This window comes from Arachis ipaensis, chromosome B7, assembly GCF_059453495.1.
Source record: "Arachis ipaensis isolate K30076 ecotype BB chromosome B7, ASM5945349v1, whole genome shotgun sequence".
Taxonomy (NCBI): Eukaryota; Viridiplantae; Streptophyta; class Magnoliopsida; order Fabales; family Fabaceae; genus Arachis; species Arachis ipaensis.
The window spans coordinates 137,564,357-137,577,431 of NC_142442.1; the positions used below are offsets into that span (position 1 = coordinate 137,564,357).

The 13,075-nt window shown below is 34.3% G+C and overlaps 2 protein-coding genes and 1 long non-coding RNA gene across 4 annotated transcripts; 2 read left to right on the top strand and 1 right to left on the bottom strand.

The window, feature by feature from the left end:
- Positions 1-2,684: 2,684 nt before the first annotated feature.
- Positions 2,685-7,730, top strand: LOC107606121 (sulfate transporter 1.3). Its single transcript, XM_016308106.3, has 15 exons — positions 2,685-2,739; positions 3,251-3,363; positions 3,466-3,836; positions 3,932-3,980; positions 4,160-4,367; positions 4,468-4,648; positions 4,988-5,053; positions 5,152-5,265; positions 5,371-5,487; positions 5,580-5,706; positions 5,968-6,254; positions 6,343-6,533; positions 6,649-6,734; positions 6,860-6,936; positions 7,070-7,730. The coding sequence occupies exons 3-15, from the start codon at positions 3,486-3,488 to the stop codon at positions 7,211-7,213; spliced, it is 1,998 nt and encodes a 665-aa protein (XP_016163592.1). The 5' UTR covers positions 2,685-2,739; positions 3,251-3,363; positions 3,466-3,485; the 3' UTR covers positions 7,214-7,730.
- On the bottom strand, positions 3,099-7,171 carry LOC107606122 (uncharacterized). The gene is made up of 2 exons (XR_001612626.3): positions 7,031-7,171; positions 3,099-5,627 (listed from the first exon to the last, which is right to left on the bottom strand). It is a non-coding gene; the product is annotated as an uncharacterized LOC107606122 (long non-coding RNA).
- A 1,101-nt stretch (positions 7,731-8,831) lies between the features above and the next one.
- LOC107606123 (tRNA modification GTPase) lies at positions 8,832-12,870 on the top strand. Of its 2 annotated transcripts, none has more exons than XM_088492694.1 (8): positions 8,832-9,538; positions 9,677-9,795; positions 10,180-10,383; positions 10,551-10,610; positions 10,974-11,112; positions 11,366-11,484; positions 11,934-12,164; positions 12,461-12,870. In XM_088492694.1, exons 1-8 carry the CDS (start codon positions 8,917-8,919, stop codon positions 12,653-12,655), a joined length of 1,689 nt encoding a protein of 562 aa, XP_088348820.1. In that variant the 5' UTR covers positions 8,832-8,916; the 3' UTR covers positions 12,656-12,870. The 2 variants fall into 2 exon arrangements, with proteins under 2 accessions (XP_088348820.1, XP_016163593.1); XM_016308107.3 differs by having other exon boundaries at positions 8,837-9,538; positions 9,674-9,795.
- The last annotated feature ends 205 nt before the right edge of the window (positions 12,871-13,075 follow it).

The following is a 13,075-nucleotide window of genomic DNA, read 5'->3' on the forward strand; positions in this document are numbered from 1 at the left end:
TCAATATGACAATTTTATAAAAAAGATATAAATATGGTTGGCTAATATTTTTTTTAGTTTCAATGTTCATTATATCTAGGATTATGTTGGAAAACAGAAAAATATTAAAAACAATGAAATTCTGGGTTTATTGTTTTCTTACTAAATCTTAAAAATAAAAAAGATAAATAATACTTTTTATTTATAAAATTTATCAGAAATTTTAAAATATTTTTAAGTTTTATTTTATTTTATTTTAATTTAATCTTAAAAATTTTTAATTTACATCAAATATATTTTTATAGTTGAATTTTTAAAAAAAATTAAAATTAATAAATAAATTAAAATAAATTAAAATATAAGAATATTTTTAAAATTTTTAATGAATTCTAGTGACAAAAAATATACATTATTTGAATTAAAAAAAAACCAATACCAAAATCAAATAGGTTCTAACACCTTACATACTCAATATCTTTTTTATAATAATATAGAGGATCAGTATATTTTGTGATTTGTAATAATTAATTAATTATTTAATAATATAAAATTAAATCTAATAATATAAAATTATATATTTTTTTATTAATTAAATGTTGACTAGATTTTAATAAAAATATTTCTCTTAGACTTTCTTATACTATTGTTCGAAGATAACAGTTAATAATTGTTATAATTTCGTTACATTATCAACGGTATTTCTGTCAATTTTTGCCAACTCTTATTTATAATTGTGTTTAATAGAAGTGTTTTTGTGGATGTGTCTAATAAAAATATATTTTTTATGGCTGTGTTTAATAGAAATATCTTTATAAATACATTTTTGTGTCTCTTTATATATCTATTTAAAATATAATAATTAATTATTATTAACAATAAGTTAGCAGATAATATGTTAGTATCCTATACTTTTTCTATCTGTTATGCTGTATTTTTTTAACAAGTTCAGCTGGTAAAACTTAAAAAAAAAAAAAAAAGAAAAAAACAGCGTTTGTGCTGTGTCCGAGTTTTACGAGCTTTTTAGCAATATTGAGCGTTGGATGATTCTTAACAATGCATGTTACTCCTATATTTATGGTCATGCATTACATTCATCGAACCTGGACAATAATCATATCTATATCACACTGGGATTATTATTGTTTCTTTTCTTCTTTAATTAATACTATTACTATACTAGCAGTAAAAATTAACTGCCATATTCGAAGCAAATTAAAAAATCAATTCTTTTGAGAAAGACGCACGAGAACCATCCATTGTGGGGGATCGCAAAGCCAAACCTAAAACCCAAAGTGCTGTGAGTGACTCATTATATTTGCTTTGTTTCTCTGCCAATCTCTCTCTGCATGCACCTTTTTCCCCCCACTTTTTGGTGCCTTGTTTCATTCTCCGTTTTTGGTAGAGTTGGACTCGCAATGCTCTTTTGATTTTCTGAAATGTTAATTAAAGTGGGATACTCCTATACGTGTTATTGGAATTGAATCCTCCACTATCAATGGCTTGCATCACAACAACCATAGGTGAGGTTGAGGTGAGTAGCTAGTGTCTGTTTCTGTAATTTCACTTTATTCTCATCCCCAAATCCCCACACTTAACATTTTTTTTTCTTTTGGAAGTTGACACTTAGTGGTTCATAAAACACATCTCATAAGGGGCCTATTTGAAAAAGTAGTCTTAGTTTATTTTCATATCTTGTCATGTTCTCAAACAAGGAAACCTTCTTCGTTATTTTGTGTTGTTCTCTTTTACTATGCTGAATAGTAATATGTACATGTCTTTCTAAAGTAAGCAGAGCACATGTTGCGGCGCCCCGTTAATCAAAAGTTATGCTACATTACATATATTTAATTGTGGTAATTTCCACTTTGTTCGTTCTTAATTCAACTATAATTAATTAACCCAATACTGATAAGCGTCACATCTCCAACAGTAAGATGACTTGGCTAAGAAATCAAATAGCGTTTTAAATTGGTTAATTAGAGTATTAGACACATGTTAGTTAATATGATCAAGTAGGTATTTTAATTAAACTCATTTTGGTTAATTAATTTTATATTGGTGTAGAGACTAAAATGAATTCAATTAACCAATTTGAAATACATATTTAATCATACTAAAGTCTTAGTACTACACTTTAACGTTCTATATCAGTACTCTGTGTTAACATTAATTGAATTAAAGACGAATGGAGATTGAGATTTATAAACTCAGGAACTAATTTGGTCATTTCCAAACGTTGAAAAATTCAGAGATCAAAGTTAGCATTATCTCATATTTAGTTTGTACCATTACTATTGCAATTACTGTTATTAATTATACAAAACTTCTCTTAGCACCTTATAGATTAATTAAATTATTACTATTGGTATTAGTATTGTTGTTGTGATTGTGGTTTAGTGCATAATGCATGAGTTAATTATTATTGACCGTCAACTCACATTAACAATTAGGAAAGAAATTAAAGATAATTATTTTGATTCTCTTGGACAAGCACGGGTTTGTTTGATTTTTTGTGAGGACTATTTCAAAGGAATGGACTTTTAGGTTCTTTGTTTGAATTTTCTTTATGTTTAAAGCATTTGATTCCTTTCTAATATCTCTTTTCTGAGATTGAGATGTTCTATACTAGGATTTAAATTCATCACTATTTTAAAGTTCGATAGAAAGTGATATATATTCAGATAACTTTTGTATATCAGTGTTTTTCTATGCCATTGGAAATAAGAGGCAAAGACTAAGATTATTACACTTGTTCATTGGGTAAAAATGCTCACAACTTGGCTTCTCTTAGTATAACTGAATTGTCAGCTTATTTTTTTCTCTTGATTCTTTTCCAAAATTATTTTAGTCTTTGTCTTGATCAGTTACACCAAAGCATCATATTCCTCACTAAAAAAATAATTGTTTTCCATATAATATATTATTCTAATGGAACTTTTAAACTTAATTAAGTTCTTTTTCTCCCTAAAGTACATTTTTTAAATATTATTGATTGTCCTCCTATGCATTATTTAATTTTTCTCTAGTCCCTTTTCTTATGCTACAAAATGTGCTCCTTACACAGTCTTCTTCCCTCTTAATCTATAAATTCATTATTCTTCTCATAGCTACTACAGTTATTATGAGATTGCTTGATGACCATATGACTTTAGCTTAGGTACTTACAATTCAAAGGAGTTGAAAATTATGCATAAATTATTAGTGCATTGACTGTGACATGTATGATATCTCTGTTCACACATTAATATTTTCATGTTTCTGCTTGTTTCAGCTTGATAACATTGACTTAGACTTATCACAGTCCTTGGAGTTATATTATCCCATAACTTCACAGCTCCTACTCCAGAATCAAAGCTTCCTTCAGCTTACACTTGTTCCATTCAGGTGGGTTAAAAGTTGAAACATCTCAGAACTTTGCATACATTATATTTCATCTGGTTGTGTTATGTATTGATAAACTGCATGCAACATAATAACCTTGTATAGGTGAAGGGGCATTATTGTTAATGTCTTCAATGGGTGCTTCAGCTGAAGAGAACCTTGAAACAAAACAGATGGATGAGAGAAGCTTTTCAATATCTTCATCACAAGGCCAACAACAGGCACCACCATATGTGCACAAAGTGGGAATTCCTCCACGACAGAACCTGTTCCAAGAATTCAAGGCAACCATCAAGGAGACATTCTTTGCTGATGATCCTCTAAGATCCTTCAAGGACCAACCGAAATCGCGAAAGTTCGTCCTCGGTATTGAGGCCTTGTTCCCCATACTCAACTGGGGGAGAAGTTATAACCTTAAGAAGTTTAGAGGAGATCTTATATCTGGCCTAACTATTGCGAGTCTTTGCATTCCCCAGGTACTAAATTTTCATTACTAAGATCATGAATTTGTGCTTTTCACTTGAAGATATTTTAAGTTCACTTTTCTTAATAATTGACTTGAAAAAAACAGGATATCGGATATGCCAAGCTTGCAAAGTTGCAACCAGAATATGGACTGTGTAAGTCTCTTAGCTTGTCCAAAAATATCTAACTCTTAAGTTAACTTAGGAGTTTATAAGTTTAGGTCCTCAAATCGAACTTGAGTCGATTTTACTAAATTATGAATTCATCTAAACTCTTTGGTTTGATTACCTTGCTTTTTTTCGTTGGACTGAGATTTTTGTGTTGCCATTTGCAGACTCAAGCTTTGTTCCACCACTAATCTATGCTGTCATGGGTAGCTCCCGTGATATCGCAATAGGACCAGTGGCAGTGGTTTCTCTCTTGTTGGGAACCTCACTTAGTAATGAGATTGATCCTACTACACATCCAGAGGAATATCTGAGACTTGCCTTCACAGCCACTTTCTTTGCTGGGATTACTCAAGCAACACTTGGGATTTTCAGGTATCATATACAAGGGAATTTGTATTTACCTTTGCCTAAGCAAATGAAGATTCCACGGTTTACAACATCATATGATGATGATTTTTTCTCTTGTTTTCAGGTTGGGATTCTTGATTGACTTCCTGTCCCATGCAGCTATTGTTGGTTTTATGGGGGGTGCTGCCATCACCATTGCCCTTCAACAACTTAAGGGCTTTCTTGGGATTCAAACAAAAAATTTCACAAAAAAAACTGATATTGTCAATGTGATGCATTCAGTAGTCTCCACAGCCCATCATGGAGTATGTCTCTCTCTCTCTCTCTCTCACGCGTGCGTGCGCACACAGACAAACAATAATATAGGATTATTTATACACATGCCAATGATATATAATAAGACGTACTTATTGTATATTCATAGACTAATCACTGTGTTACGAGATAATAGAGTGTTTCTCCTACTAAATAAAGAATATTGAGTCACCTATATGGTGATGGAGTAATAAGGATATACAAGTGAAAAAATGGGTTATTCTATCTATCACTGCTCCTTATAAATAAGTCCTGCCTAAACAACAATTTCTAATTAGTGTTTTCCTTATGCATGCATGAAACTGATTGATTTATCTAACATCTTGCAGTGGAATTGGGAAACTATACTCATTGGAGCAAGCTTCTTGGGTTTTCTTCTATTTGCCAAATTCATTGTAAAGACATTAAACCTATTAATTTTGGCTGTTTGTTCTTTTAATTCTATAAGTAGGATTGTAATGATCCTCTCATCATTTTCTGTTATGTGGATCAGGGAAAGAAGAATAAAAAGTTCTTCTGGGTGCCAGCAATTGCCCCATTGATATGTGTTATCTTGTCCACTTTTTTTGTATTCATAACACGTGCAGATAAACATGGAGTAGAAATTGTAAGTAAAATAGATAGAACCCTGTGTTATTCATATGATTGGAGTCAGAATCAAGAATGACTATAAATGCAGCAGAACTAAATATGTGTCTATTTATATGTGAAGGTTAGAAACATTAAAAAAGGGATCAATCCTTCATCTGTTAAAGAAATATATTTCACCGGTGACTACCTTGGGAAAGGTTTTAGAATTGGTGTCATGGCAGGCATGATAGCACTAACTGTAAGTAATAAATCTTGACATTAATGTATACCTCTCTTGAAAAGTTTATATTCCTCCATATTCCAATCGAACCGTTGCATTTCTGCTATCAGGAAGCTGTAGCAATTGGAAGAACATTTGCATCTGTGAAGGACTATCAACTGGATGGAAACAAAGAAATGGTAGCATTAGGAGCTATGAATGTTGTAGGTTCAATGACTTCATGTTATGTTGCAACTGGTAAGCTTGAATTCAACTTCATGAAATAACTAAAGTGATAAATATTATGAGCCAAAGGAAAGAAAAACTAAGCAATAACTATCCACTGTTTGCTTCTACTAATAAATCAAAATAGGGGAGAAATGAGTCTATCACTCTTCACTATTTTCTTTAAGGACTTTGGAATATAAAAGAGAATAAGGATTATAATCATCTTATGGTATTGTTTTGTGGTTCATCATTGAAGTGCAAGATTCTAATCTATCTTTCTGTTGCTTTCAGGTTCTTTCTCTAGGTCAGCAGTGAATTTCATGGCTGGTTGTCAAACTGCAGTATCTAATATTGTGATGTCTGTAGTTGTGTTCTTAACCCTGGAATTCATCACTCCCCTTTTCCATTACACTCCAAATGCCATTCTTTCTTCAATCATCATTTCTGCTGTCATCAACCTTGTGGACTATCAGGCAGCTATTTTGATTTGGAAGATTGATAAATTTGATTTTGTTGCTTGCATGGGAGCATTCTTTGGTGTTGTTTTTGCCACTGTTGAGATAGGACTTCTAATTGCTGTAAGTACTAAATATTAATTAATGTATGCTTAGTTATCTTATGCTTTCAAAATGTGAAGTAGTTTCTACTGGTCAATTTTTGTGGCAGGTTTCTATATCCTTTGCAAAGATTCTACTACAAGTTACAAGGCCTAGAACTTGTATTTTGGGGAAGATTCCTAGAACAACTGTGTATAGAAACATCCATCAATACCCAGAAGCTAGTAAGGTTCCAGGTGTACTTATTGTGAGAGTTGATTCTGCAATATATTTCTCCAACTCCAATTATGTCAAAGAAAGGTAGAAGATGTGGTCCTTCTTTGTTTCAAATTGACATATTCTGCATAAACATTGTTTAATATCCCTCTTCTAATCTACAAAAGGATTTGAAAGTGATGCGATCTCTCTCTTGCAGGATACTAAGATGGTTGATGGATGAAGAAGAACAAGGAAAAGGAGATTACCAAACAAGAATCCAGTTTTTGATTGTTGAAATGTCACGTGAGAGTCTCTCTATTCTCTACCTTGGTTTTTATCTGATTTTTATGTCAAGCAAGAACATACTGTTCTGGTTTGTTAGTTTTCTATAAGTATTAACTAACTTATACTTTGTGTTCTTTGTGCAGCCGTTACTGACATAGACACCAGTGGCATCCATGCCCTTGAAGAGTTACACAGAAGTCTTGAGAAGAGAGATGTTGAGGTAACCAAACTATATATTATGGTTGCTATATGAAACAAATGAAATCAACAATAATTCAAGCTGAACATATTATCATGGACAACTAGTATCTTACCAAAAGGAGTCTCTTTAATTTTTCTTTGTTTGGACACAGCTTGTTCTGGCAAATCCTGGCCCAGTGGTGATTGACAAGATTTACACATCAAAGCTTGCAAACATGATTGGTGAGAACAAGATCTTCCTCACAGTTGCAGAGGCAGTTGCATATTGTTCTCCAAAGCTAGCTGAGGACCCATGAAAGAACAATGAACAATGATCTCAATTTTGCATTCAAACAGAGAGAAGAGAAGAGAGAGGAAACTGAAATGGGACATGCACAAATGTGAAATGTTAAAAGAGAAGAGAGGCCAATGTGGTTTCTGCTATAGTCAACTATAGGATCAAGAGTGAGTGAGATGGTCCATCACTAATAAAAAAAAAAGGAAATAATAAAGTGGGTAGATGATAATGGCCTATCTGATAGTTAGTGCTATATGATATGGATATCCTTATCCTAAAGTGGGCAAATACATATACATGCACACAAGTATAGTATAAGATGTAAAATCATTAAATAACTCTAATAAGCATTAACTCCTTCCCTTCTTTTTGCTTGAGAAACAAAACCATAGGAATCTAACCTAGTTGTCTGTATAATGAGAGGGAAAAGTGTATTTTTTTTTCAGTAAAAGGGAAGCTGTTCATCTCTCACTCTCTGTAATCTCCCTGAAAAGTAATTACTTTCTTTTTCTGTATTATGTATTACTTTTTCTACCATTTGGTGGTTGTGATTCTTGGTGCTAGGAACGTTAAGCATTGGATGCTGGATATGTAAATAATGTTTGGCTCTTGAATGAACCAAGAGGCAAAACAACGCCAGATTCATACATACAATTCAAGCAGGCTTCGTAAAAAGCAAAAGAAGAAAAAAAAGAGGTAAAAAGTATGTCTGATGTCAGATTCAGACACTGAATGTACGAAAGTTGTAACAAATCTTTAACCATTTTCTCAATGGCAAATTTTATAGTGCCTATAATTTTGGTGTCGAAATTGCCGAACTTATATTATATGGTAAATTTTAAATATTAAAAAATCATTTATTTTTATATTTTTAATTTAAATATTAATTTTTATCTTGTTTTAATAAGTTAGGCAAATATAAATAGGCACCATAGAATGCACCTTTCTCAATTGGTGCATGGTGCTGGTAATAATAATAATATTGTACTATGTAGCTGTTTTAATATTTTATTATTATGTTGCCTTTCTTTTTGGTCTTAAAAAATTAAGAGGGGGCCGGGGCTTCAATGGGGGAATGTATGAACACCGGAAAACGTCCAGGTAGTGGGGACTTGGGAATGGTGAATGCAAATGCACATTCAAATAGTAGTTCCAATATTTACTTTTAGATGATTATTTATTACTTTTTGAAGGTCCTTTCATGGAATTATATGTTTCAAGATATACCCAAAAAATTACTACTTAAAAAACATATAAGCATTTCAATACTTCAAACACATTAGTCTTAATGCTCAATCATTAACAAGACAAACGTTCTTCCTTTGAAATTTTCCAGTGACATTGTGTTTTGACTTTATTATCATTTAATGAGGGGAAAGGAGGTAAACGACTGAAAGCAAAGCTCAATTTACTAAAGATGTGTCGTTGAAGAAGAAACGAGCCTCTCATTTAATCTTTACTCCTACAGTCTTTAGATACAAGAATGACTTCCTTGACTCCCTGTCATCATCATGTTGATATTTTAAGACTTGATGGTTTTTTTTCATGCTACTACAAATCTACATTGATGATAATGATGTTCTGGGTCAATAGTCAATACAATGAAAATTTCCAAATTGCCTAGATATGGGCCTTAACTATTTCATGGGCCTTATATGGGCCAGGCCTCATTGAGGATCCGGGTGTGAGTACGGACAAATCACAGGAGAATGCAGATAACGAATGTTACGAGCCTCAGAAAAACCAAACGCAGTGATGGCGCACTTACCCGCCCTCCGGGTTCTCCTTCGCCACATTAACTGCCTCATTCCGCCACCGCGCACATCTATGCCTGCACTCTGTACCATCCGTGCCACGTGTCACTTCCTCCTTCTCTCCCCTAAACCTCGCAAACTCCACGCCACCGCAACTTCCAAAGGTCCAGAGAACCACGCGCTGCTGCTCAACAGAGACGAGCGCGTGGCGAGAAACGTTACTCCAAGCGACGTAGTTGAGAAAGGGAGCACAATCGCGGCGATAGTAACGTCGTTGGGAGGTCCACCTGGCGCCGTCGGAATCGTTCGACTCTCAGGTCCTTCTGCGGTTTCCGTGGCGGGTCGAGTGTTTCGACCCGCCAAAAGGAGCAAGAACAATGATTGGAAACCGATGAGCCACGTGGTGGAGTACGGAGTCGTTTTGGATTCGGAGGGAAATGTGATCGATGAGGTTTTGGCGGTGCCGATGCTGGCGCCAAAATCTTACACGCGCGAGGACGTTGTTGAGATTCAGTGTCATGGAAGTGAAGTGTGTCTGCGCCGAGTTCTCAGAACTTGCTTGGAAGCTGGAGCTACACTTGCTCAGCCAGGTCTCTCTCTCTCTCCCTCTCAACTTTACTTCTTACTGTGATAGTTAGTTAATTGGAGCAATGCTTGCAATTAATGAATGTTTTTGTTGTCTGAAGTAGAGTTGTGTTCCAAATTTCATTGTGTTTTTTTTTAAGGAGAGTTTACGCTTCGTGCGTTTCTAAATGGTCGGTTGGATCTATCACAAGCTGAGAATGTTGGAAGGTTGATTACCGCCAAGTCTGTGGCTGCTGCAGATGCAGCACTGGCCGGAATCCAGGCATGTCTAACTCGAATTTGGTTTGATTTGATTTTGCAATGCAATAAAATGTGTTTGTGATTGTGCATTTTTGTTAGTGTTAGATATTAGATGGAGAAATTCTAAAACTCTCAAGGAGCACCAACTAAATTGTACTCATTCAATTATAGAACGACAGTTGAGGATAGAAATTATCACTAGCTTGGACATTTTACAGTCTCTTATTATGTAGAGCGTAATCTAGCTGGTGCTGCTTCTTGAGCATGTAATAATTTCTTTGTTAGATGGGCTTGTGTAATTGCATTTAATGGTTTTGGTATTTATATCTGTTACTTTTGACTGCTGGGGAAATTATACTGAAATTTAACCAAAAAAAAAAAAACAAAAATGTTTCTTCTTGGATAGGGTGGTTTCTCCTCTCTTGTAAGATCGTTGAGAATGCAGTGCATTGAGTTGCTTACTGAGATTGAAGCTCGTTTAGATTTTGAGGATGAGATGCCTCCTTTGGATTTGAATATTATTATGGATAAAATTCATAGCATGTCGCAAGATGTTGAGAGTGCATTGGAGGCAGAAAATTACGACAGGCTTCTGCAGTCTGGATTACAGGTATGATCTGAATGACGCCTTTGTATTAGTCCATTGCAAACTGTAATAGTTGCTGAATATTGTTCTCTTTCAATGAAGACAACTTTTCTACGTCCATATTCATTTGAATTTCGTCAAACTGTAATAGTTGCTGAATATTGTTCTCTTTCAATATGGTTTTCTTGTAGATAGCAATTGTTGGCCGTCCAAATGTTGGCAAGTCAAGCCTTCTAAATGCATGGAGCAAAGTAAGTCCTGTCATTTTATCGATGCAATATTAAATAATTTAATTTTGATATTTGTTTCATTTATGGAATCTTCGGTCTAGGTATTAACCTTGCAATGAGAGATTGAAAAGTCAAGGCTACTTTGCCACACCTAGGAAGGCTAAATATAATATACTACCATTTCTCGAGTTTTCTCATGACTTGAATTTGCTACCAAGATTAACAAGCTTTTGTAAAATTTGTTGGGACACAATTAGCTGGTCGCAACTAACGTGAAATGAGTCACGTTTTTTTTCCCTGATAATAACTTGATGATCATCTAACTGTATTATTTAACTTTTTGATTATTTAACTTATTGAGCATGGTGTTCTTGTAGCATGCAGAGTGAGAGGGCAATAGTTACTGAAATTGCTGGAACCACTCGTGATGTAATTGAAGCAAGTGTCAGTGTCAATGGTATCCCTATAACCCTTCTTGATACTGCAGGAATCAGGGACACTGATGATGTTGTGGAAAAGATTGGTGAGGTTTTCTTTCCTTTTAGATCAACGCAAATTTAAGTTTTTATCTTGCACCACCAAAGAGACTGATTTATGTTATGATTAGTGTATGGATTACTGGAGCACTGGAATAAGTCTTAAGTTTGTAAAGGATATCAGTTAGGGATAAGGACTTCGTCTTATGGCAATAAATCTTGTGCATGGATGTCGGTATTTTTCTTCTTACTTGAACTCATTTCTCCATGTACTGATATTTATTTCTGTTCCCTTAACAGGTGTAGAGAGATCAGAAGCTGTTGCTAGGGGTGCTGATCTAATTATCATGACTGTGAGTGCTGTTGAAGGGTGGACTTCTGAAGACACCAAACTTCTAGAAAGGATTCAGTCTGCTAAGGTTTTACCCTATAATCCTCTATCTTCATTTTCTTCCTATCTTGTTCATGATATTTAGTATTTATCTTGATATAGATAGAAATAAAACATTTTTATTTTGGGGAAGAAAGATTTGGATAACGCAAATTTTGGCACAAACATTGGCTAGCATAGAACTAGACAGGTTACCACTTTCTTAATATCGTTTCAGAATTCATATGAAAAACTGGCAAACACAACTTGGCCATCTTATAAATATTGAGTTATTGACACACTCTGATTCTGGGATAAAGGCCCTGAAACATTATAATATTAAATTATACCGGATCTCTTTCTTTTGGCATTAAGATTGATATGTGTGATTATTGTCTGTCATTCTGTTTAGAAAGTGAAAGTTGTTTGTTTGTTTTTCAGTCTTTACTAAATCTTTCTGCGTTGTTTTCCATCCTATTAAAATCTTTCTTTAATTAGAGTTCAACTGGATCCTTGATCCCAGTAATACTTGCGGTCAACAAGATAGATTGCAATCCACGCGCTGAGACAGATTGGGACAGAGGATGTCAGAGTCATGATATCTTCAGTAAACGCGTGTTTACGTGTGCTGTTACCGGTCAAGGATTACAAGACCTAGAGAGGGCAGTACTAGAGCTTGTGGGACTTGATGCCATTCCTTCTGGGGGTCGCCAATGGACTGTCAATCAGGTACTTTACCATTTTGGTTCTCTCACAATTCCCAAAGTCTTAGCTTTAAATGTTTCTTTTTACCTTTTGCATGGGAGAGTGCTGGGATCATGTATCTATATTTGTTTGAATTGAACTAGAGGTGAAGGTTGAGGATATACCTCTTTTACCAAGTGTTGCATGCATTTTTTTTCCAATATTTTTCTACTACGTGACTTTTTCCTAAGATTTGCAAGCACACAGACACACATAAAAGAGGGGTAAAGATAGGATGTGATTGCATTGTTCATTTGTTCTGATATAATTGTATGGTTCAGAGACAATGTGAACAACTTGTTCGGACCAAGGAAGCTCTTGAAAGGTTACAATCGTCAATAAAGGAGGAACTACCATTAGATTTTTGGACAATTGATTTGAGGGATGCTGCATTATCCCTTGGACAGATAAGTGGAGAAGATATATCTGAAGAAGTATTATCAAATATATTTGGGAAGTTCTGTATTGGTAAATAGAAGGCTCACATGAACTACATAGAGATGTTTTAAACATATCCCCTCCATTCTGTATGACTCTATATCAAGTTAAGTTCATCTGGGCCTGTATCCCGGTGTACCCCCATGGCTTTTTTTTATTTTTTAATCATGTTTCCCTTTTTCTTTTTCTTTTTCCGGCTCATCCCTTTCTTTGTATTTGTATTCTGCCACCAGAGGAAATAATTTCTGTCTCTTGGGCCTGTCGACCAAAACAACAGGCTCTCTGGTGAATACTAATCCCTCGTAATGAACCAAAAAATAGTTTTACTAGAATTAATATTCAATGTATAAATGAAGTCCCGTAAAAGAAGAGAAAAAATGAAGCGTCCAGTGTCTCACTGATAAAACGTTGATGTTCATTTTTTATATTCATTATTGAATAAAGCGCAAGATTCATCT